The 25931-nt window shown below is 37.0% G+C and overlaps 1 protein-coding gene across 1 annotated transcript in view; it reads left to right on the top strand.

The window, feature by feature from the left end:
• GPR158 (G protein-coupled receptor 158) overlaps positions 1-25599 on the top strand; it is a 367685-nt gene extending 342086 nt beyond the window's left edge. The window contains exons 8-11 of the mRNA XM_070500965.1: positions 11687-11825; positions 16982-17087; positions 20216-20362; positions 21177-25599. Coding sequence (XP_070357066.1) covers positions 11687-11825; positions 16982-17087; positions 20216-20362; positions 21177-22652 — 1868 coding nt within the window. The 3' untranslated portion in view covers positions 22653-25599. The remainder of the gene's footprint in view (positions 1-11686; positions 11826-16981; positions 17088-20215; positions 20363-21176) is intronic.
• Positions 25600-25931: the final 332 nt, after the last annotated feature.

Genomic DNA, 25931 nt, shown 5'->3' with positions numbered 1-25931 from the left:
TGAGGTGGGAAGCACAAGAGAGAATAAAGATCCATAGCTTGAGAGGGCTGCAGGCAATGCGGTTCCTAGGACAGCAACCAGGTCTCAGTTAAGATAAGGAGGTAGATCAGAAGGAGAAAGTCGAATACCATATGATCTCACTTATAAGTAGAAGATAAAAACGACAAAAAAAAAAAAACACATAGCATTGGAGATTGGACTGGTGGTTACCATTGGGGAAGGGGGCAGGGGGGAGGGCAAAAGGGGTGATTAGGGTCACATGTGAGGGGACACGCTATAATTAGTGTTCGGGTGGTGAACAGGATGTAATGTATACAGAATTTGAAATATGATGTACATCTGAAAAAAAAATTTTTTAAAAATAAAATTAAATTAAAAAAAGATAAGGAGGTAGAGAGAAGCTCCGAGAAGAGACTGATCATGATGGGAAGATCCAGGTCATGGCTTTAGGAGTGAGATGGAAGTAGCAAGACTTGAGAGGCAGGCATTAGTTAAGCTAATACTCCCAAAGGTGTTAAACAACGTTAAAGTCTCTTAGAAAATAAAAGACCATGATAAGGTGCAGAGACCAAGAGGTAAGAGGAATTTAAATGTTTGGTGGGATTTTTGTTACCTCCCAGTCATTGTTTTGCTCCTATAAGCTACTGGAACACCTTAGTTTCAATAATACACTTTTTCTGCAGTGACACAATTCTCTAAAGAGAAGTCAGGACACAGGATTTAACAACAGGAACAAATATTTGAAATTAGCACTGTCTTGAGAAATTGGAGACACATGGTTGCTGTAATTTTTTTCACACAACCCGACAGCAATTTCATTTATTTCTCTTTCATCATGTAGCATTATATATTCTATACTTAACTTCCCTTAATTCAGTGTTTTCTAATGTGTAGCATATGCCTCTTTTCAGTTCTCATGTATTTCTATAAACATCATTTTTAAATTCATATATCTTCAGTCAGCCAAAAATAAGCCTGTACTGAAAACTAAATTATTGGGGGCCGGCCCCATGGCCGAGTGGTTAAGTTCGCGCGCTCTGCTTCAGCGGCCCAGGGTTTCGCTGGTTCGGATCCGGGGCACGGACGTGGCACCGCTCATCAGGCAACGTTGAGGCTGCATCCCACATGCCACAACTAGAAGGACCTACAACTAAAACTCACAACTATATACTGGAGAGATTTAGGGAGAAAAAGCAGAAAAAAAACCCCCACTAAATTATTCCCTATTTCCTAAGCAGAAATGTTTCTGTGTAGAGGAGAGGCTGTGGAGAGAAGACAGGTTTTACCTTGAGGTTCTGGAAAACCTTGTCAAGAAGCTGTGTATACTTACATTGGCATCGAGTCAATTTAGAAACAAAGAAAAAGTGAGGGTTAATATATTAGCCAACATGCATTCTGGATCAACTTTACCTGTCAAAAACAATCTATTTGTAAAAAATACAAAATAAAGAACCCTTTAAAAGACTACAGTACTAGTTTTTCCTCTGAAGTAACTCTAGTTGGAAATTTGGATCATAAATTTAAAGAATGGGCCCATTCTATTTTTGTTCCTGCACAGGGCTGCTCCAAAACGGCTCAGGTAGGTGACTTCCCGCCATAAATGTTTCAGAAGCAGGAAACAGGTATAGATAACTGCTTGGAAAAAATCTCTGAACCTTGGGGCTGGCCCCGTGGCCGAGTGGTTAAGTTCGTGCGCTCTGCTGCAGGCGGCCCAGTGTTTCGTTGGTTCGAATCCTGGGCGCGGACATGGCACTGCTCATCAAACCACGCTCAGGCAGCATCCCACATGCCACAACTAGAAGGACCCACAACGAAGAATATACAACTATGTACCGGGGGGCTTTGGGGAGAAAAAGGAAAAATAAAAAATCTTTAAAAAAACTTAGGTGATAAATTTAAAAAAAAAAAAAATCTCTGAACCTCTATGAGTCTCAGTTTCTTCCTTGAGAAAATACTTGAAAACAGAGACAGGGAAGAAAAATGACTCAGAATCCCTTTGTTATTTATATCTATTTATAATTTTCAATAGTCAATGTCCTGTATAAAACATTGTGAGGTAAGCTTTAATGGAAAACAAATAAGGATATAAACATTGTGACTGTGGAAGACAGACGAACATTGGACAATGTGAGAAGTGTTTTACAGGTCCAATAGTCTATTTTTTTAAAAATGATTTTATTCTCTCTGATAGAAAGAGAATTTCAAAATTTGGATGTTCCCAAATATTACCAGATCAGACTAGAATTCCTATAACGACAAACTGCCATACCTCTTTGGGAATCATCTATATCTATTATAAAAATAATACTGTAACATTTATGCTATTCATCATTATGTGACTCAGCACTTTGAATTTTTCTGAGTATGTTTAAATATATTATCTGTAGCTCACTGAAGGCAAAAGAAAGGACTCTTACATCTGCTCACCTCTCTTTCCTCTCCCAACCTAGTGGCTATGTGCTCCTCAGCAACATTGCCTAGATTGTTCACGCTATGTCCTCAACACCTAACAAAGTGTCTGTCAGTTGTAGGCTCTTGGTAAATATTTGCTGGAAGAACAAAGAATAAGCCCAGCTCCCTTTATCTTGTAATATTTTTCTACGGTCAGGATTGGACCTGTGTGAGGACACACATTAAAGCTAAAATTCTAGGAGTTACACATTGTTCCCAAATTCATTGTAATAGTAAAAGTATATTTTCAAATTTGGGGAGCTGTTTTTGAACAAATTGTAAAAACTAAATTGGCAATCCCCCCTTTTATGAAATTCCTCTCACTTGTTCAAGTCAAAATAAGAAATTGGTATAAATTTGGCATGGCAAATCAGAATTATAATTTTAAAAATATTGCATAGTGCATTTATAAATATTGAAGGAGGATAAAACTGATTTGCTTTGGATAAAAAATTTTATTATTTCACCATCCTCCTAGAGCTATGTAAAGAATAGAGTTGGTATTGGGAAACATTCTCCTAAATTAATGGAGAAAGCAAATAAGTATCCCAAGTCGTACTCATTTTGAAAAATGTTGGCAATATGATAGATTTTTTTTTATAAATCTATTTACCATAGTTGGTAAGTTGGTAATCTATTATCTATGTTCAGGATTTTTCACAATAGCCATAAAATTATCATGGTTAAAAAGTTAAAACTTTATTACCCAATGAGTTTCCCAATTGGTTGCAATAAACTGACAAATGAGTAGAGTTGACTTCTCGTGCCTTAATTACCTTTATAATTCACCCCTAGAGTCAGTAAGACCACATCTTTCCACCTAGATTTAGAGCTTGTCAGCAGGGTCCTCCAATATAGGGCTTCCAAGTTTGGACTACATACATTTAGCAGCAGAGGTTGTGATACGGCAGAGGTCATTCTTTAGTGTGTTTAGTTGGTTAGCAGTCCATTTCTGACTACACATTCAGAACATGGACTGAAGATACCGAAGCAGTGCCAATGACCGAGATAAGTTAGAGTAAGTGGGCAGATTCTTACCTACAAGAAACAACGAAAAGACTGCAGAAAAGTGACTGATTGATGGTAACGTCAAGACATCTAGAACTTCCATTCCATGGCTAAGTCTGCACCAAACTTTACTGCAGATCTGGGCAAGCACTGAAATGTTTCCTTGGTTTCTTACAGAAGCAACTATTCCCTGACAAGGACTTTTTTGTAAATTAAGATCTTCCGCATGTCTTCATTGTGAAAAGTCCACCAGCACATGAGGTATCATGGTTCTGGAAACTCCGTAGAGTGTGCTTTATATTTTATTTGCTGAATTTGAAAGAAAGACATAGAGAAAAATCTAAGCCATAATTAAACATGTATGATAAAGTTGTGTTCACATTTTCTTTGGGAATCTTAAAATATTTGGTTGCTTTCAGAGAATTCCAGCATTGATTTCCCCACTGTTCAAATGTACTAACTCCATGAATTTCACATGGAATATTTTCACTACAGAAAATATAATCTTTACTTTCCTCTTCTTCATTGACATGTTCTTCTTCTTTGTTCTCCTCCTTCCTGGTGTAATATTTTAAATACACAACACAAACAGTGTGTTCGGTAATTTAATTAAGTGTATGCCAATGTTTAGAAGGAACTGAGAATCCGGTAGCTCTCTCACTGAGCTATATAGGGAAATTCTAAAACAGCAATTGTTTCTAAGGATTTAAATACTTAATTACCCTAACAGATTGGTCTATATTATGACAGGTGAAATGTGATATAAGCACCGTTTAATGAGTATTGGGGAAAGTAGATTAGACTTCCTCTTCCTCTGACTTAGATTAATGTTCATGATCTAGGTTCATTTACATACACCTTTTATTCTAATGTACCATATGCCTTAATCGATGCTGCATCACTTGTTACCATTTTTAAAAATGTATTTTTAATTTTCAATCAAAGGATAAAAGCCTGACCATGTTGACAGTGTATTGCCTTGGCTTGGGCTACATTGCTAGGAGCTTACGCACACCTTTTGAAGGTCTTGCTTGAGTGTTTTCACTGACTTATTTTCTTGTTTTTTTATATACCACCTCTTCTGAAAAATATTTTACTTCTTTGAGGAGTAGTTATTTATATGATGCTAAAAGGCTGAGAGAAAGGATAAATTAATTTATTTTGTACCTTAACTTTATACTTACAGTGCCATTTTTCTTTCTGGAAGTTAAAGAAATTTTGTGATGGGGTGGGGACTGTCTTGGGACAGCACCTGAAGGTCATGGAGCGAGAGCAGTTAAGATATCTGTGCTGATCATAATTTCTTCTAAGGAGTTTCAGCTCCCCTGTGGACCCTGGGAATTTAAAGCAGGAAAAAACATTAAGAAGGAAAAAAAGCTGTCTTTTGTCGCTTTAACAGGAATATCCTATAGATTAACTCAGTTGTCAAGAAGATTTTGGCAGATCTTTTCCTTGTATTAAAAGGACTGTCATAGTTTAAACAACAAGCTGCTAATCCATATGGACTACAAGATCCAATGTGTTCTTAAAGCCCCACCAATTCTGATTTCTGCAGTCATCATAAAGAGAAGAGCCTGGTGCTATCATTTCTTCTGAGATTAGAATATGTAGGAGTAGAAAGGCTTGTGAGTTTCCCCTGTTCTGGCTCACTGAAACCCATTCTCCAAAGCAGTCAAAGCCCTGGGATAACTTACATGAGAAGGAGAACATTTGGCCAGCGGAATGGCAGATTTGTAATGACCACATGAACCCCTCACTCAGTGGTCAAGCAATGTCCTGAGCCAAGCCTAACTCAGCAAAATAGCCTCAAAGATTTTATAAGCTGTAAACTGAACAAGGAAGTTAAAATTTCTCTAACTTCTGGCTGGCCCGTGGCCAAGTGGTTAACTTCGTGTGCTCCGCTTCGGAGGCCCAGGGTTTCACTGGTTTGGATCCTGGGTGCGGACATGGCACCATTCATCAGGCCACACTGAGATGTCATCCCACATGTCACAACCAGAAGGACCCACAACTAAAAAATATACAACTATGTACCAGGGGACTTTGGGAGAAAAAAGAAAAATAAAATCTTTAAAAAAAAAATTTCTCTAACTTCCAAAAGAGAAAGTGGCACTGTAAGTATAAAATTAAGATATGAAATAAATAAATTTATTCTTTCTCTTTGCCCTTTAACATCATACAAATAAGGACACCTAAAAGAAGTGAAATATTTTTCCCCAGAGGTGGAATATAAATAAACAAAAATATAACCCCCACCACAATCATTCTAAAACCATTCAGCCCTTCAAAAAGGGTGGGGAGGGCCAGCCCGGTGGCGCAGAGGTTAAGTTTGCACATTCTGCTTCTCGGCAGCCTGGGGTTCGCTGGTTCGGATCCCGGGTGTGGACGATGGCACCACTTTGCATGCCATGCTGTAGTAGGCGTCCCACATATAAAGTAGAGGAAGATGGGCATGGATGTTAGCTCAGGGCCAGTCTTTCTCAGCAAAAAGAGGAGGATTTGCAGTAGTTAGCTCAGGGAAAATCTTCCTCAAAAAAAAAAAAATGGTGGGGAGGGCCAGCCCGATGGCATAGTGGTTAAGTTCACGTGCTCCGCTTCCTTGGCCAAGTACTTGTAGATTCGGATCCTGGATGCAGACCTATACACCACTCATCAAGCCATGCTGTGGTGGCATCCCACATACAAAATAGAGGAAGATTGTCACAGATGTGAGCTCAGGAACAATCTTCCTCAAGCAAGATTGGCAACAGATGTTAGCTCAGGGCTAATCTTCCTCACCAAAAAAAAAAAAAAAAAAGTGTGTATGGGTTTCTAGTGATGTAGGCCAAGCAAAGGCAAATAATTGTCAATGCTATCAGTCCTTCATAAGGATTGAAAATTTTAAAGACATTTTTAAAGTGGTAACAAATAATCCCAATTCCAACTCCCTCCCCAAATAATATGCATGCAAATGACCAGGAGAGGGAATCAGAAGGAACACTTCCTGGAAAACACAGCTTGCTGACTGGCATTGACCCCGTGCCCTGAGAGCTCCCTCATCTTATTCCTTCTTTGTGAGCTCTTCTCACATTCATGATCTTTAATGTGTGTCCATAAAATCTGAAGTAGCTGAATTTCACTAATTTCTGTCACCCCATGTCGAACTTTAAAAATCTTAAGTGCATATACCAGAGAGAGAGAAAAGTACACCTTCTCTAACTTTCTCACTTAAGATGCAGTAGAGATTGTGAAAAACCTGATTCAAGCTGTCGAGAATGAAAGGAAGCCATAAAGAAAAGCCAGCATACAAATGGTGACCGTTCATAGCAGTTCTTGCCTCAGAACCAGCCCTGAGCGGTAAGAGAATAGAACAATCAAGTCACTGTGTGATGTACACATAGTCCCTATGATTAACAATAGTGTTCCTTAGTATGACTACACAGTATCTCTAACCCAAACTTGAAACTGGAGCATTCAAAATTTTGCCCCAGTGTTTTTAAAACAGTCACAATTCTACAATAAAACCTTCATAAATGTAGATAATGTGTAAAATTCATTTAGCACAGTGCCTGGCTCATTCAACAGATGTTAGCTTCAAAGTCAGATTGAGGGACGAAAAGTACCTCTGAGTGGAACTCCTCTCACTACCACTGGATAATTCTAATTAGCATATAAGTTGTTTAAAATAAAAACAATCATTGCTTGGAAAAATATTTATTTTCTTCAATTAGATGGAAAAATATTTCCCAGGGTTTTGTCTATGTCTCTGTTAGTAATTGAGCAAAAGCAAACCTTGACTCAAGGATGTAATTTAGAGAACACTGGTCAGGAACTAAGGAGACCCGGGTGCCCGGCCCTATTCTGCTCCCAACACAATGAGTGCAGCTGTGGTAGAATGGGGTTGTCCACAGGCATGTCCTGTGGCCCAGCTCTGCCCATCCCTGGGGGTGGCTGCTTCCAGAGAGCTGAGAAGGGGACACACATTCCTGCCTCCATGATCCTAGTTGTGAAATACATTGCAACACTGCCTTCTTCTCCATGCTTCTCTATCCCGAAGCCGAATAAACTGACTTCGCAGCAAGCAGATTAACAGCAACTCGCCAACCGCCTCCCTTCCCAGACACACACACACTCAGAAATGTACCCCCAGACTCCATGATCTAATAAAGTTGCTTTTAGCTTTAAAATTCTATCAGAAGTATCATTCTCGTTGTTTTAATCATTGTAACTCTCATAATTGTCCTTATTTTAACCAAAGAACAGACAAGTAAGCCTCCAGAATATCATGGCTTCCGGATGCCAGTTGAATCCTCCAACACTGGAGTTTGAGCTCTTCTCCAGCTTTACTGAAGTTATTTGAGTTAATACCAGTGATAACTTCTGTGCTGCCCGTCATGTTACTACAACAAAAACAGAACAAGTTTACTCTGACCACGAATTTTCTAAGTGGATAGCATTTAGAGAAAAACAGAAGAGGACATTAAAAGAAACACTGGGAAAATGAAACCTAAATGCTTCATTTCGGTATTTATTTGTGCCATGTAAAAGTAATTTTTAAAGGGGATAAGAAGTGTAAAATGTTATTAACACAGAATGCCTTTGCAACAAGGCAAAGCAGGCTACCACAGCTGGAGAGACATTGCATTCAGAAGTTGTTTTCTCCCAGCCCTTGTGGGTGTTCAGAGATCACAGAGCTGGGGCATCTTCAGTGTCAAAGAGTTTATATTAATTCTCACTTCTTTGCTTGACCCAGACCTTTGGAAAGATAACTTAAAATTGCTTCCATAATGGCATATTGATGTTTTAAAGGCTATGGTAGCTAACTTTTAAATTGAGTATTATCCCTTATATATTAAAAATAAAATATCTCAGTTTTCAGAAAGCCCTATTTGAATCTTTAAATATAAATGCAATTCCCTTTTTAACTATACTCATGCCTCCCATCAAAATCATTTAACACCAGAAATTATTTTCTGAAGCAGAAGCACAACACATATTTCAACTCCCACGTAATAACACTGGAAAATTTGGTAACATCTGCATATTTTCTTTACTAATTGCAGTGTTAGTCTGAAGTTAATTATATGAAACTGATTTTTTTCTCCTAAGTGCAACTTTTATATATCACATTTAGTTTAATTGGTACTTTGAATAATAAATTGTTTTTCAGCTAGAGCATATTGTTTGATATTGCTAATGAAATGATTTTAATGTTCAGCTTAGCTATTAGAGGAATCTTGTCTTATATTTTTAAATATAATTCTCCATTGTAGCAGACTAATTAACCTGATAACTACTTTCCTTTTTTTAAGTCTTCAGTATAACATTATATAAAAACACTACAAGTTGCAGGAGATGGGGTTTTTACAATTCAGCTACATGTAAATCCTTCAATTACAGCATATTTTTGTGCTAGTTTTGTTTAATAACGTTTCTGCTTTCACCATTCTTGAGCACCAAGCACAGTACCACACATTTAGTGGTCCATCAGTAAATAGCATTTGCCACTATTAATAAGAATGCCAGTATGATCTTCAGATCACGTATAAGCCCTGCAATGTTAGATGGGAAGGCAAAGTAACAGAAAGTCTACATCTCTAATAACATGGAGCTGATATCATTTATATTGATTCAATTCAACAAATATTTATTAAATCTTATCTATGTGTGCTCAGTACTGTTGCTATCATCTATGTGGACAAAGGCAGAAAAAAATAATTGAAAGACTCAATTCCTGCCTGAAGGAGGTCATAACTAGTTGGGGCCATGGAGCCCATGAACAATTTTCTCGCAGTTATATATTGTGTGGCGTTATTCTGTGCATTGTGCAGTATAGATAGTTAAAAACCATAAAAGATTAGATGGAGGAAAATTCAATGTAAGTTAGAATCACTTCAGGTGGCCTTCTGATGGGGGTAGGACCTGAATTGGACATTGAAAAGTTGGTTAAGACTTGGAAGTGTGAGTGAGAGGAGATTTCTTGTGTGAACAACGGCACGAACAAAGACTCAGAAGGAAGAAGAATCTTTGGAGCATTCAGAGGACAGCGAGTCTTCCTGGGTCAGCTCAGAGTTCGTTCTGGAAAGTGTTGGGAGATGATGTTGGATATATAACATGAAGTCATAGGGAGCTAGGAATGCCAGGGCCAAGCATTTATAAAATAATAGTGAGCCGCTGAAGATTTCTGAATGAAGATGCATGCAATACCTCTCAAAAGGCTGAGTTGAGCATCAGAGGCTAGACAAGAAGTCAGAGTCTAGGAAATATACAAGTACGAAAGAATAAGGCCAAGCAATGTGGACAGGTAACATGAAGCCTGGACAGCAAGAAAGTCTTGAAAATGAGGTCATGTTGCTCTGGCAGGAACACCATCTAGTCTTCATTTTGGGACAGGAATTATTTCCAGAGTCCTAAGTAAGTATGAATGAATCTTCTAAAGGAAATTTGAATTAGTCAGCCCAAATGGACTGGCAGAGATTTGGACAAATCCTGATATGATCAAAGTCGAGTTTCATAAAAATCAACCTGTCCCTGTTACGAAGAATGGATTAACACAGGGTGAAACCAGGTTTAGATGGAGCAATTGGAAAATAATTGTAACAAATAAGGAGTGAACTGATAAGGGCTTAGGCAAGGATTGTAACTGTGAGCATTGAGAGGAATGATACATATGAAAAATAATTCAAAGGAGAAATGTGTCAATGAAAGGTGGCTCTGAGATTTCAAACCTGGGTAAAGAGGCAATAGTAGTGCCATGGACAGAAGTATGTACAAGAGTTAGGAAAGAAAGTTATGCATGAAGACCTCGGCATTTCCTGATTTGCTTTCTTGATCCAGTAGAGCTTGGCTGGAAAGAACATTCACAGCACAAAGCCAGTAGCCAACATGCTGAATAATTGGGACCTCTGCTAAATCTCATGGAGAACTTTGAGGGAGGTTTATTTTTTTCTTTGGCTTCTGACCACATCAGGGTTTTAGAGTAACTCTTGACAGGTACGTTTACTGAAGGGATGTTCTATAATTAGGGCACCACCTATTTAAATACCAGTAGAAATGTGCTGAAACTTTAGCGGGTAAAACATCTCGGCATATGCAAATGGAAATCAGTGTTTCTGTATATAAGTAGGTTACTGTAGGTAATGCATTTGATGAAATGTTTTCTCCAAATTAGAGCTTTCTTCTTCTTAATTAGATATTATCTTCCAGTGAAATCATGTTCCTAAAACAGATTAAAATGGATTGTAACAGTTATTGGTCAGAATGAGTTAAATAGCAATGTTCAGTTTGAGAAAAAGTCAAATGAGATGTTTATTAATAAGAACCATTTATTTAACATCTACTGTGTTTTTATTTACTTATTTATTTGTTTGTTTGTTTAGCCACCATTTACTATGTCAGAAACTAAGGAAAGTGCTTTATATCCATTATTTTATTTCATTAGCAAATAATTCCATGAAATACGTACTTTTATCGTCTTCATTTTCCAGATAAGGAAACTGTGGTCAGAGAGTTTAAATTGCCTCAGATTATGCAAAGTTAGTTAGGGATGGACCCGGGAATTAGTCCCAGATTGGGAATAATCCGGTCTAGTGTGATTTTGAAGTCCTAATCCTCAACTGCCACACTGTGCTTGTCTCTTCTGGTTTGAGCCACAAACGTGGTGATCGTGACTTTTACTAAGCCTTCAGCACACTGCCATGAAAGATGTGATGTCTGTCATGTGTGAAGCAATAATGGTTCATCTATACAATATGCCGCTGGATGTTTAGCAACCTATTTTCTCACATTTCTGACAATGGATATCTTTATGTATTGAACCAGAATTTAAATTTCTATAAGCTGCATATAAACATTGCAAGCCTTTGTTGCCTTGATGACTTTATTGTGACCCAGATGCTCTATGAACATCTTAAGCTGAGGTTAAGGATGTGGAAAATTATTTTACAGTTGTTTTAGGGAAAAGCTAGATATTAGCCCAAAAAAATCTGAGATCCCAAAAACTCTTTAAAAAAATAATAAAACAGAAAAACCAAGTATACCTTTGAAAAGTCTTCTGTATACGGAATAAAGTTTAAAAATAAATATATGGTTTATATATTCATATATGAATGACATTTCATATGCATCTATTTCTAATTAAACTTATGTTTCTATAATATGTACAAAACGCCTTCTAAAGAACTTAAATTTTACTTTTTTCTTCACCTGTAAAACTAAGGGAAAATTGTTTTCTTTGTTCTTCTCGCAGCTGAATTTGCATTCCTCCTGTGGGGTGTTTATCTCTGCTATGCAGTGCGGACAGTTCCATCAGCATTTCACGAGCCTCGCTATATGGCTGTTGCAGTCCACAATGAGCTCATTATCTCTGCTATATTCCATACAATTAGGCAAGTGATCTGTACAGCTAGTAAATCACTGTTTTATTTTTCTGATGTGTTGCAGTTTAATTTAAATAGCAAAATTGGATAAGACGCATAATGGGAAGATTTAGACGGGATAGTGTTTTATAAGTTGACTAATTTCTTTGTCACAGAAATGGTGAAATGACTATCGCTCTTTTTTAAAGACTCTGCCGTTCTTAGTTCTGTCTGCTGTGCTGTTTATTGACTTCATTTATTTTGAAGGTTAACTCAATGTTATTGTATTATGTTAAACCTCTTATGGAAATGTCACTGTAATACTTTTTTTCTGAAGATATAAAGCAATACATGCCTGTATTATAAAGTAGATATAGATAAATTGTCTATGTTTTCTTTCATGTTTAATGTTCTGGTTTATAATTTCAAAATCTTAATTCTTAAATAGACAACTTATGTGTACGAATTCTGCTGAATTCAAAGCAAAAAATCATTCCAAGCTGATGACTGGATTTCTGTGTGCAATGGGGGTTTGTCATCATCACATTTTAGCAATGACTTTCTGTGGTAAGAAAGTATAGCCTGGCCCTCTGTTTTTTGATACTGCATGTGTCTCTATAGTCCATGAGCCCAAAGGAGGAAGAAAGTGACTTGTGATAAGTGAACAAAATGAAATATGTATGACTTATCTTCCAAGAATTTTCACCTGATTCATATTTGAAGATGAAATGAAAATGTCCTCAGTGAGAACAAAAAAAGTAATCCCATAATTTGAAAAGCAACAAAAAGACGTTATTCAATTGCTCAACATATATTAAAAGTTAGGACACACTACGGATGTAATTAGAATTTTGAGTATTTATCTTTGCGCTCAGTGGAAAGATAGAGATTAATAATAGTGGGAGTTGGGGTGGGAGGTATTTTGCAGGATATTTATCATCTCTCACTTTAGTCAGTAATCATAAAATGATATCTTTCACTTTTAGGAATAAATGATGCCAGAGAGCAGTTGGCCCTTAGGCATAACGTATACTTTTTAAACTTTTAAGTAAGGAAAAGAGATATTTATCATCTGACAACCCTGGAAACTGCATCAAGGGGCCAGGAATCAAGGAAATTTGCCTCCTTGCTTTGTCTTGTTCCATCTCAAGAGAGAGAGGAGAGAGAAAGGGAGTAGAAAAGGGGGTAAAAATGAAGAGTGAAATATGAAGTTATAAATAAGCAAAGAGAAGAATAGTTTCTCAATTCTACTCAGACTAGAGGGCAAGGATCCGAGCGGGGGTGACATCAGTCCAAAATATGGTGAGCACCAGAGAGCCCTTTGTTGTGGGGCCAGAGCTCCGTAGCCTTTCCATCTCTCCACAACCATCTCCCAAGAAAAACTGCTTTTTTGTTGTTTGTTTCCAGAATATTTAACACCTATGTTTCAAGATCTAACAAACATGCTTCTCCAGAACCAGTGATAAGTTAAATGGTATATTAACAAAGTGGCTAAAGCATTGTAAGCATCTAAGCAGGCTTATTATGGATGAGTTTAAATGTCTTCTGTTGTCAGAATGTGGCTATGTTGGGTTTCCCACTTTGCCCTACAATTAGCTGCTCGATTTCTTAGAACCAAATTAATTGCCCAAGAAATTAAATCTGTTCAAAGCACTTGCCTAAATTGATCTATATTCTTTTCTATGTTGAAATTTGCTCTGTTCAATTTTCATCATTAACTGTCTTCCCAATGGATTTTAAACTCTCAACCAGCCCAAGTCCTTTCAGAAGTAGGAGAGGTAAATTATTTTTTAATGAACTTTCAAAAAAATTCTTAATAATAAGGCAATAGATGGTCATTACAGACAAACCGTAAAATGATGAAGAAAAAAATAAACTCCCTAATTCAACCACCCAAAGATAAACACTATTAACATATCAGTATGTCACTTTTAGATATTTTTATATCTGTGTGTATATTTATGATACATTGCATTTGATAGCTCCCTTTTAGGAATGCCACAACGCACACTAGCATACCGAGAATCCTGCTGTAAGGAAACCTACTAAACTTTGTTTAACCAGCATTTTCCAAACTTAGTTGACCATGGAATGCCCCCCAACCCTCAACTGACATTCGATGACAGCAGCCACACCTCCGAAAATACTGTTTTAATACTGGGCCAAGGAGATACGAAACATATGTTAAAGACTCGTTGAAAACAGCTTTCTTACTTTGCTTAAGTCTTTCCTACAGAGTCCTAAACAACCTATCAGCCCAGCCAGAAGAATCATATAAACTATGACTGGGCTCATGGAGACACGAGCTCTCATGGAATTGTTCATGTTGAAACCAGTAGATTTGGTGTTGAGCAGACGTACCATCCTCACAAGATCAGTTTTCTTCCAGGCAACTGTGTGGGCCCCTATCAGTTTTGAACAGAGAGGACTTCCAATAGTAGAAGAGTGACCAGCCTTGGTAGGCTTCATTATTTTTTTAAGCAAACCTAAACAAACTTGAATGGGAAGCCCTACATTTTAGGTTCCAAATTTGACTTACCTTCCTACATAGACCAGACTCAATTAGATTGTGGCATATGGACTTCAAAGACTCAGTATATGTTAGCTACCCTCTGAGATATTTAATTTGCATGGCCATAAAGGACCAAAGATGGAATTATAGTTTAATGCATTAAATCTACAGATTTACTGGGGATTAGTGGGGAGCAAGTAATAGGCAGTAAACATTGTCAAGTATGCACAATTTCTTATTTACACATGGATTCAATTCATATATGCTTGATTCCAATATTGATAAAGTCCAAGAATAAGAAGCAATGACATCATTAAATCAGCTGGATCTGTCTTGGTAATTTTTTCCTGGAATGAAATAATATTAAATAAGTCTTCCAACATCAGCAAAGATAGTCTCTATCAATCAGGCGTGTATACTCTTTCTTATCTGCTTAAAATATGAAATATAAAATTATATATACGTAAAAAATTGACTACACATTATATACAGAGTTACCTTCATTCTTACCAAATTGTCAGATTGAACAAAAATAAATTAAAAGAATTAAGTCTAGAAGGGTAAATAATGTAGAAGGCATTTGCCCAGTCTTTTCTAATCCTTTACTTATTTTTACTACTAAACATAAAGCAACCCTTTGGGAACATGCAAGACTTTTTAAAAGTTTGCTTTTATTCTTAACCTCTGTTTTCAAATATTTCTATGCTCCTCACTTTGAGACCTTTTTTTTTAAGTTGGAATACTCTTTTTTAAAAAATGAAGCTTTAAAATGCCTGCAAAATCCAATTTTTCTTAAGATATTTCTAGTGAGAACTGCAAACTAAAAAAACCTGGTAGTAATCAAAAGCTGATTAATTTAAGGGTAATTGATGTCAGTATACTTCAAAATTATTTTCTGGAAGATTTACCAATTTAATTTAAAATATGTGTAACCGTTCTTCCAGATGTTGTCAGGCTAGTTTAAAGTTCATTGTACTGGTGCTTGAGGTAGGAATTCCCGGTACCTGAGGATGCTTTTAGACTGGAAATCCATCTCCTTTGATGTAACTGTCTGCTCTGGTGCTGGCATGGCCCAGCAGACTGAGGTTGTATTATCTGCTCAGGGCATGTCTTATATTGCTTCTGTGCCTCAATACTATGCCTCAGTCACTGTACCTTGTGACTGAGTATGACGATCCTATTTCAGTGCTTAAAAAATATCTCACCTGACCCAGCACAGCCTATGTCAAAAGTATCTCATCTCTAAACAAAATGAATATTCAGTCATATTCAAGGCGAATATAAGACCACTTTTCTCACAAAGGAGTTAGAGAAGATGGTAATCCAGAAAGCCTTTTTAGCTATATGTGAAACATCATGAGCATTCTGCACTTCTATGTATTTTTGTCTTTGTTTTTTTTATGTCTCCAGACACAAGGGAAGATATCTCTCCGTTTTGGATACCTCTTGAGCTTCCAGTTTAGCTTGATGTTTTCTTTGGAGGGGGTGGTTGCAGGATGGAGATGAAAATGAGGAAATTTCCTCTGATGGAAATTTCATTTTAAATATGAATAATTCTAATTTACTTAGTAAATTTGTCATGAATGTGGTATAATACAGATATAAAAATTAGTTCCTTATATTTTTAGATTCATATATATTTGCTGTATGATTTTATCATGAGATTTTCTTAGGATATTAGCTTTTCAAATTTGATGATGTATATCATTGAAACAAAAGGCTAATTCTCTCATTCCAAAAGCAATAAAACTTCATATTTTGTTTTCATGCATAAACAATGGATGGAAAAAAATTAAAAGAAGGATATAATTGCAAGATGACCTTAATAAACGCAACGCCTGGTTTCTGCATAAGGACAAGTCCTTAAAACATGAGTTTTAGTTTATGTACCTATTGATTTATGAGAATATTCCAAAATTACCAGCGTAGACATCAGTACTGAATTTTTTCCACATATGTTTCCTACAGGGCCTTCCTGGAACACAACTTTATAAATTCCATAATAAGATTTTAAATATTACATTTTAAATTATTTTAAAACAATTTGATGCTTTATACCAACTAAATTTTTTATTTTAAAAGATGCTTTTTACAAACCATTAGTATATTCATTTTATCCATTACACTGTTTATCATTTAAACCTCTGGATCATTCACAAAGACAGATAATTCCCCACTGTTTTTTTTTTCTTAATTCTAATTAATATTTTTAAATGAAGACTATTAGAATCAAGAGTGATTTGGATATGTCTTATAATGCAAATTTGCCCAAAACCACCAGTTTGTAACCTACTTGTCTTTGGAATTCACATGTTCATTGCTTTTGCTTTGCAGATGCAACTTACATACAAAATAATAATCTAAGGAAATGTCTAGCACATTGTGCACATGTATACTGTCTCTCTTACTATTGATAATTTAAAATAATATATTATGAAGAGTTCATATCTTACGCATTGAATTAGGGTTATTTAGACCCATATTCTTCTGTGATGAAAATATATGTTATAGAAACAGCAATACAATTTCTTTTTCTTTCTTTCTTTCTTTCTTCCTTCCTTCCTTCCTTCCTTTCTTTCTTTCTTTCATACATTGAGGAAAAGAGTTTCCAGGTATCCTAGTGTTTTGAGTCCAGATCTTGTCAGATTGCTAACTTGGTGAATCCTCATTTCAGATTTGTTCTTGCCTCAAGACTTCAGTCCGACTGGATGCTGATGCTGTATTTTGCACATACTCATCTGACTGTGACAGTCACCATTGGGTTGCTTTTGATTCCAAAGGTATTCCTCTAACATTACTTTTCCTCTTGCAAGACAATTATTTTAAATGCGCGTGGAGTTGTTTCTCCTTTAAAAATATCTGGCAATACAGGCAAAGTGAGGCATGGAGGTTTGCTTGACATGCTAAAATGTTTTTATAGCTCCCTCCTCAGGAAACTAGGTGTCTGTTTTCTTTGGGGATTTATTAAACATCTCACATAATTTTTAGATGCCTTAATTTGTACAAAATCCATCATCTGTTTCAGTCCTTTTCCAAATGTTTTGATATCTAGTTTTGTTTTAATTATTATGAGTTCAAGGGGGCTTTCATTGTAGCCCTAACATCAAGATCATTTTTAAAGAGAATTCTCCTATTCTAAGAATCTTCCTGTTTAGAGTCATAGTCAGGGAAGTACTGTGTTTTAAACATTCAGAGACTTTTTTATGTAAATAGAAATAATTATAATATTATGTATAGAAGAATCTTGCTTAATAAGGATAAATTCTGACAAAGACTTACCTAGCAGCATAATGAATTGGGGACAAATGGGCTAAGACTCCGAATACAGGGAATCTGAACACGTGCTCCACCTCAGACCAGCTGTGCAATATAACATTAGCCAAGACTTCTGATCTCATCAATGACGTCATAGCAATAAGGTGGTGAGAATGAAATAAAATGATATCAGAGTTTTGGGAAAAAACACATAATACAAATTACAGCATTACCATGATTTTCCTCTTAGACACATAGAAAAACAACATATTAGAGCATTATATATCTTTATCAGTGCCACATAATATAACATTAGCACAGCTGGAACAAGAATTGCGATTTCTTATCTTTTACTTCAGGCTTTGCCTCAACTCTCACAATTAACCAAAACATTGAAATTCAACCTGATTGAAAAGGCCAGACAATTGTAAACAGAGTAAAATGCCTGTTTTCTTCCTTAGTTGAATTACACCAAATAACCACAGTTTTATGTATTAATCTGTTACTGCAATTTATCTTAACCATTTTTAGATTCGCATAATATAACACTTTTATTATTTACTCATTCAAGAAATTGTTAATGAGCTTCAAAGAGAATTGAAAACATATGTTCATACAAAAATTTGTACATGAATGTTCATAGCAGTACTATTCATAATAGCCAAAGAGTGGAAACAACCCAAATGTCCATCAACTGATAAATGTATAAACAAAATGTGGTCTATCCATACAATGGAATATTATTCATCAATAAAAAGGAATGAAGCACTGATATATGCTACAACTTGTACAAACCTTTGAAAACATTATGCCAAGTGAAAGAAGCCAGACACAAAAAGCTCATATATTATGATTCCATTTATGTGAAATGTCCAGAATAGGCAACTCTATTGAGATTTAGGTTAGTGGCTGCCATAAGCTGGGGAAAAGGGGAAGTGGAATGACTGCTTAAGGAGTTCAAGGTTTCTTTTTGGGGTGATGAAAATATTCCGGAATTAGATAGTGGTGATGGTTGCACAACCTTGTGAATATACTAAAAAACACTGAATTGTACAATTTAAAACTGAGAATTTTATATTATGTGAATTATGTCTTCAATTATTGAGGATCTTTTCTAAGCATTGTTTTATATCCTGGAATAAGAGTCATAAACAGATAAAAATCTGTGCTCCCATCGTACTCATATTCCGGAGGAGAGGAGAGAGAATCAGAAAAGATAAAGAAGATAAATATTTAAAATAGTATCTTAGAGATAAGTGCTAAGGAAAAATAATAAAGCAAGAAGTGGACAATATCTGACAAATAACTGTTTCTTAAACTCATGATCGTCTCTAAGACTTCGCTCAAGAAAAATAATTCCATTTTTATACATAACCTCCAGGTGATCTAACTAGTAGCATGTGAGATTGTGGAGGACAGGGACTCTATTTTATTCATCTTTCTGGCCTTAGGTTCATGGCGCATGTGGGAACCATGATCTTAAGTAGAAGAGTGAAGGAAAGATTCGTCAGTTTCTTGGTTTCTCAGCCAGTCCCAATCACAAAACATTCATTGTTACTTAAGTAGAGAATTGCTCTTTCACATGTTATCTCATATTTATGTCCACTTTCCTACCTGAATATTTTAGCAAACGTTCACATGAAAATATCTCGTTATCGTTAGAGGGTGATCTGTTAAGTTTTTAAAAGGACTATTGACCTGGTGACAAACTGGGAGAAGAGAACCCGTGTTCTGTCAGTTTTCATAGGACAATCACTTGCTTTATGTATTGTACAAAATGTGGCTGGATTTTTTTTTATTCTCCCTGCTTTCCGTTGCTTACCCAAATCACTCTTCCTCACTTTTCCAATTGAAGAAGAATAGAGATAGCAAGAGTACATGAAACTGAAAAATATCAATGATCACATGAAAATAATCAAAATATGTCAAAATATAATGGAGGAACTTGAGAATAATGAGCTTAAGAAAAAAATTCTGTAACTTCAGGGAATCTTTGAATTTTACACTTAGATGCCATCTAGCCCAGAGCTCTTTAGGCTGAGAGGTCACTGTGCTCCAGAGAGTTCCCATGACTTGTTTAAGATCTCACTGTCAACACAGATGAGGCTGGAATTCAGATTCCTGTCCTCTGAGTCTTGAAAGTAGCTTTTTGGAAGCTACGTGTAGTAGGCTGAAAGTCACATTCCTGTGATCAGGACCAATCGTGGCCATAGATGAAAGACAGCCTCCCCTATGTGAGGCCAAATCACAAACATGAGATAGACCCCACTGCTCAAAAAAATATTCCCATCAGCTGCCAGTGTGTCTAAATTGCTACTCTTAGAGAATATTTCTTTGGATTCCTTTACTTATTTTCATTTTCAAAATGCAAATATCATGGAAGAGGAGTAATGTAAGTTAACACTGTAAGCCTGTAGAAAAGACAAGGATGAAAAATGAGTCAAAGAGCAAACCCAGTGTTAATATTGCCTCACTAAGAGCTCTAGCATGTAACGTGGAAAGCAAAACACAAACAGCAGCACATTTTTTGTAGAGTTCAGTGAAGGAATTCATCTAAGCTGAAGAAATGATATTAGATTAGAACCTTTAGAAAATTATTGTTGTGTCTTACAATGAGTTAATGTCTACAGCTCATATTGAATATCTATTACAGTTTTCACATTCAAGCAATAACCCACGGGATGACATTGCTACAGAAGCATATGAAGATGAGCTAGACATGGGCCGATCTGGATCCTACCTGAACAGCAGTATCAATTCAGCCTGGAGTGAACACAGCTTGGATCCAGAGGACATTCGGGTAATAACAATATTTCTTCTTTCCTATTTCAGCTGAGGCCCTTATATATACAGGCAAGCATGTGTGGGTTGGTGTACATATGTGTGCTCACGTGTGTGCATCTGTGTGTTAGAGAGAGAGAGAATGAATGTTTGTGTAAGTATTAAAGACATCAAAAGCAGAGCTAATCTAGTCCTAACATGTATAATCATGGTATAAATTAGAATGCATAAGCCAATCTTGATAGTCTCAGCTGACTTACTGGCAGCCCTAATGATGAACTGGTTATCCATTTTCCTTAATACAGTTTATGACATTTTGCTGATGGAAAGGTGGGATAGGTCTGTGAGCAGAGAGTATGAATTATTTGAAATAATCTGTGACAATATACCAGCAGTTGGAGAAAGAAGATGCTTTTAGTATTTGATGGTCTATTGTCCTCTAAACCTAATCTGACATTGGTGTAATTTTATCAATGGCTGCATGATACTTCAATGTTGTTCCAGGGATGTGGTTTATCAGTAGACGATATGCTGTGTTTTGTGATGGTCCAGGCTCATTCTGGTCCACACAACTCAGAAGTTCGAAGTGCTTGGAAGCGAGGAAGGACAATGGATGTGTTCATGTCTTAAAGTTCAACCTCTGTGTGAAAAAAAACACAAAGTAATCAGAAAGTGAGAATGAGGAGAAAGCTGATGAGTAGAGATGTTAGGAAAAGCTGTAGAACAGTTTCTCTAAAGAGTTCAAGCTTATTGAATTCAGATTACATTTAGTGACATTATCTGGTTGAAACACTAAGTTCCACATCTCTTTGAATTTGCTCTTGTTCTGGCAGGATGAGCTGAAGAAACTCTATGCCCAGTTGGAAATATATAAAAGGAAGAAGATGATCACAAATAACCCCCACCTCCAGAAAAAGCGGTGCTCTAAGAAGGGCTTAGGCCGTTCCATCATGAGGCGTATAACTGAGATCCCAGAGACGGTCAGCAGACAGTGTTCCAAAGAGGACAAGGATGTCACTGACCACAGCACGGCCAAAAGCACTGCCCTCATCAGGAAGAACCCACAAGAGTCTTCAGGTAACACCGGGAAACCCAAGGAGGAGTCCCTGAAAAACCGAGTCTTCTCGCTAAAGAAATCCCACAGCACATACGATCATGTGAGAGAGCAAACGGAGGAGTCCAATAGCTTACCAACGGGGAGCCAAGAAGACGAGGCTACAGAAAATTCCACACTGGAGTCTCTGTCAGGCAAAAAACTAACACAAAAACTGAAAGAAAACAGTGAGGCTGAGTCCATGGAGTCTGTGCCTTTGGTGTGTAAGTCAGCAAGCGCTCACAATCTCAGCTCGGAGAAAAAGCCTGGGCACCCACGAACCTCCATGTTACAAAAGTCTCTCAGTGTCATAGCAAGTGCCAAGGAGAAGACTCTTGGATTAACTGGGAAAACTCAAACATCAGGCGTGGAAGAACGTGCCAAATCCCAGAAACCTCTGCCAAAAGAGAAAGAGACAAACAGAAAATACTCAAATCCAGATAACACAGAGACTAAAGATTCTGCCCCCCAAAACTCCAATCATTTGGATGAGCCAAGAAAACCTCAGAAATCTGGGATTATGAAGCAACAAAGGGTCAACCCCCCTACTGCCAATTCTGATATGAGCCCAGGTACCACCCAGATGAAGGACAACTTTGACATAGGGGAAGTGTGCCCTTGGGAGATTTATGACCTGACCCCTGGTCCTGTGCCTTCAGAATCAAAAATTCAAAAACACGTATCTATTGCAGCTTCTGAAATGGAGAAAAACCCAATTTTTTCCTTAAAGGAGAAATCTCATCACAAACCTAAGGCAGCTGAACTGTGTCAGCAATCCAATCAGAAGAGCACAGACAAAGCTGAGGTGTGCCCTTGGGAGAGCCAAGGTCAGTCCCTTTTTGAAGATGAGAAGCATCTGATTTCTAAGACTCAGGTTCCCACAGGGAGAGCTAAAGATGAGAATGGCAGTCAGCATTATGCAGCCAATGTGTGTGCTGGGCAATATGAAGAACTGCCCCCCAAAGTTGTAGCATCAAAAGTAGAGAATGAAAATCTCAACCAAATAGGAGACCAGGAAAAAAAGACATCTTCCTCTGAGGAAAATGTGCCTGGCTCCTATAACTCAAGTAATAACTTCCAGCAACCTTTAATATCGCGAGCTGAGGTGTGTCCTTGGGAGTTTGAGACCCCAGATCAACCAAATGCTGAAAGAGGTGTAGCTTTACCTGCCTTTTCTGCTTTAAGTGCAAATAAGATAGTGGGGCCTCGGAAATAAGAGGTCTGGGATACTTTTAAAGTGTAGCATCCCCAGAAAGGAAAGAAGGACGAATCCCCAAATTTGATATAAGACTGAAGATGTAAGGATCAAAAATTCCCAAGGAGTATTTGTCAGTCAAGGGAAATGTGAAAGGAATGAGCGGAAGAAGACTTAGGAGGAAGAGCAACATCAATGGGAAAGTTACCTTGGCCGAGAAGTCTTTCCCCTGGTAGCACTAGCAAAATCTGTACAGTTCAGCAGGTTTTAGGGGAAGTAGCCCTCAACATCTGCCCCTGATGAATATTTACCCATGGGACTTTGAAGATCCTAAGCAAGGCAAACCAGAAAACACAGAAGAGGTATGAGATTTTGCAAAGAAGAAGGTATAAACGTATATGACCACAATTCTAAGTAGCTCACCGAAAAGAACTTACTCTACCTATTTAACCTTGATAGCACTGCTAACTTAATGCATCCCCAAAATACCTTTTATATTAACGATTGCTCTCATTTTCTTATAAATGTATGTTTCAGTACACTGTTGTGTCTCATATCCAAGCATTCCAGATTGTACAATTTTTGCAAATAACTTTGATATTATGTGACACATTTATGCAATCTGCAGCTACTCAATTGTTCTTGCAACTTACAGAATACCTGCTATCTATCACCTTTAGTTGATTCTCGAAGTATAGCAAAGCTTTCTCTGGCTTGGGAAGCCGTAACTCTTATGATAAAAATCTTTTCATTTTGGCTGTGGTTTATATATTGTGGATTTGGATTTGATTCTATTATTTCACATCATGTTTTGTTATATTGTCTTAATCAGGGTTTTTTACGCAAGTTGAGTTTCTCGTTTTGCACTTCTCGTTAGGACTCAGAGCTTTATTAATAATGGAAATCAAGAGATCCTACTTAGTCATATGTCTCAATAAGTTAAGGACAACTTATCCATTGTTTGAAGCTAGAGATAGATAACCCCTTCATTCCAATTAATTGTTCCTTTTAACTCTTTCAGTATTTCATACTTAGCAGCATTTCGTAAGGAAGAAGCTAAGAGTGAGGAAAAAATCTACTGTGCATTATTATTACCATTAGAAAGGGAAGACTCTAGGAATGATATGAGAATTACAGCAGTACTGCAGATCCAGGAAATTTGCCTTTCAAAACAGAGACAGAAAGGGAGCTTAATAGCACTTTCAAGGGATTATTTTTTTAAAGAGAAAAATGTTGATAGCATCAAGATCATTGTATGGATATATTTTTATTAAGCATACTGAATATATAATATTTTCAATTACCTTAAACTATTTATTCTCATAACCTCTTATTCATCGCTTCAGCTAGGGATAGAACTTGCTGGGCTCAAATCCCAAAGAGATTTATAACCTGATTCATTCAAAGCCTATAAGGTGACACGGGCTCTTCTTTCTCCCAAGCACTGGAAAGTCCTACAGATTGCCATCGTGAGCCACCTAGCTCAAAATTAAAAATGTAAGGTTTATTTGCAAGGCAAAACAGCCCCCAAAGCATGTTTGATAAAACTTATTGCATTCCACACTGATCCATTGGCATGAAAATCCTAAGCTGCTGACTGAGCCCCAGTGATGTGATCGTGCAAAGAGATGCCATTCCAAAGCTCAGTCTCATTTTATTTAAAGATGAATCACTTAAAAATAGAACCGACTTTCCTTTCTCTCACTCAAAACACTGAAGTATCAGTGGATTGTTTGGTCAGGACGTTTCCAGCCTACGTAACTGTTTTTCATTTTGTGAGCAGCAAGGAGAACATGCTAGGAGGATTAAAGATGAGAAAAGGGAATCAGAAGGTGGATACAGGGCTGTTCTTAGAAAATATCATTCTCAGTGGAAGGTGACAACTAGGACTTCTCCTTATTCCTCATCAAAATTTTCTCAACGATTTTTCTTCAGGAGTAAGCGAGCACTTCACCATTTTGCAAAGCTGTGCATAAATCTTCCTCACCCATTTGCTTGCTTTGTGCATTACTCAGGTTGGTGGGGTAGGTTTGAAGAGATATAGAAATTCTATTTTTTTGTGTTTCCTTCATTTATTGCCTTCGTCCCTTCCTTTCCAATCTTGACCTATCGACTTTGTGACCTTGGAATACAACTCTAAGGTCCGTTTGTGAATTTGGTTTGGAGATTCCAGACCCACCTACTTGTTTCGTTTATGCCCGAGATCTGTTAGCACTTTATTCACTTTTTGAGAAATAAGCAGTCAAGCACCAATGACTTTTCATTGCACTTCAGGATGATCCTGCTAGAGATGTGGCTTAAAGAGGACTTGCCAAATTATACCTTAGTGACATTCTACAGTCCATAGATTTTTCTCCACCAGCATAAATCAATGAGAGTGCCTAGGGTCTTTCCTAGAGTTTCATTGCCATTACTTATCACCAAGAGGAGTTTAAATCTACAGTTCTTGAGATCATTTTCCTAGACTGACAGCAATGAGAAAGTGAATAAACACTATTAAGGTCACAAACATGTGCTAGGTTGTCCTTCTCAATGCATGTGCAGGCTGCATCCTGTCCTCGTTTTTAAGCCAGGGTTTATAAATAAGTAGATTTATACCAATCTTAATAGAACTGTATATTTTATGCAAGAATTCAATGCTTTATGACATGAATTATAACTGAACCCATTGTAAACTTTGGTGGCAATATGGATTTGAAACTCGACAGTTCCCTTGTATTTGCTTCCTAGGTTTCTGCATGCAAGTGATGACAGGTAGGACTGAAAAAACACTGCCTTTTGACTTCTAGCATTTAGCAACCGAGAGTCGTAGAGTCACTAAAGTTGTAAGTCTCTTCACTTAACCTGTGGTTCTTCTGAAACTATTATCTAAAACCTACCATGAAATATTTGGTAAATTTATGTTGTGACGTGTTGCAGCATGTAAATAATTATAACTTCTCTGCAATAAAACATGTTTATAAGAATATGATCTGTGTGTTCATCTATTGAAAATTGAATTTATTTCACCTAACCAAGTCTGGAAGGAATCCCATGTATCTTCAGCTTTGGTTCACTTAGGCACACACATCCTCATATTGCTTATCTATAGGAATATGCGATTAGCCAAATGTGGCCTCAAACCTACAGGTAATCATTTGGAGCCAGTGAAACCTGTTAGGACTGTTGGTTTTGATTTAAGAAAGCTCTAGCCAAATAGGAACTAATTCAGCTACCTTTCTTACTCAACACACATACCAGGCAATCTGCCAAGCAATGATGATGATCTTTAGAAGGACAAGAGCGCCAATAACACTCAGG

This window comes from Equus asinus, chromosome 29 (assembly GCF_041296235.1).
Source record: "Equus asinus isolate D_3611 breed Donkey chromosome 29, EquAss-T2T_v2, whole genome shotgun sequence".
Lineage (NCBI taxonomy): Eukaryota > Metazoa > Chordata > Mammalia > Perissodactyla > Equidae > Equus > Equus asinus.
The sequence above is the reverse complement of the archived record's forward strand: the minus strand, read 5'-3'. Positions and strand labels throughout refer to the sequence as shown.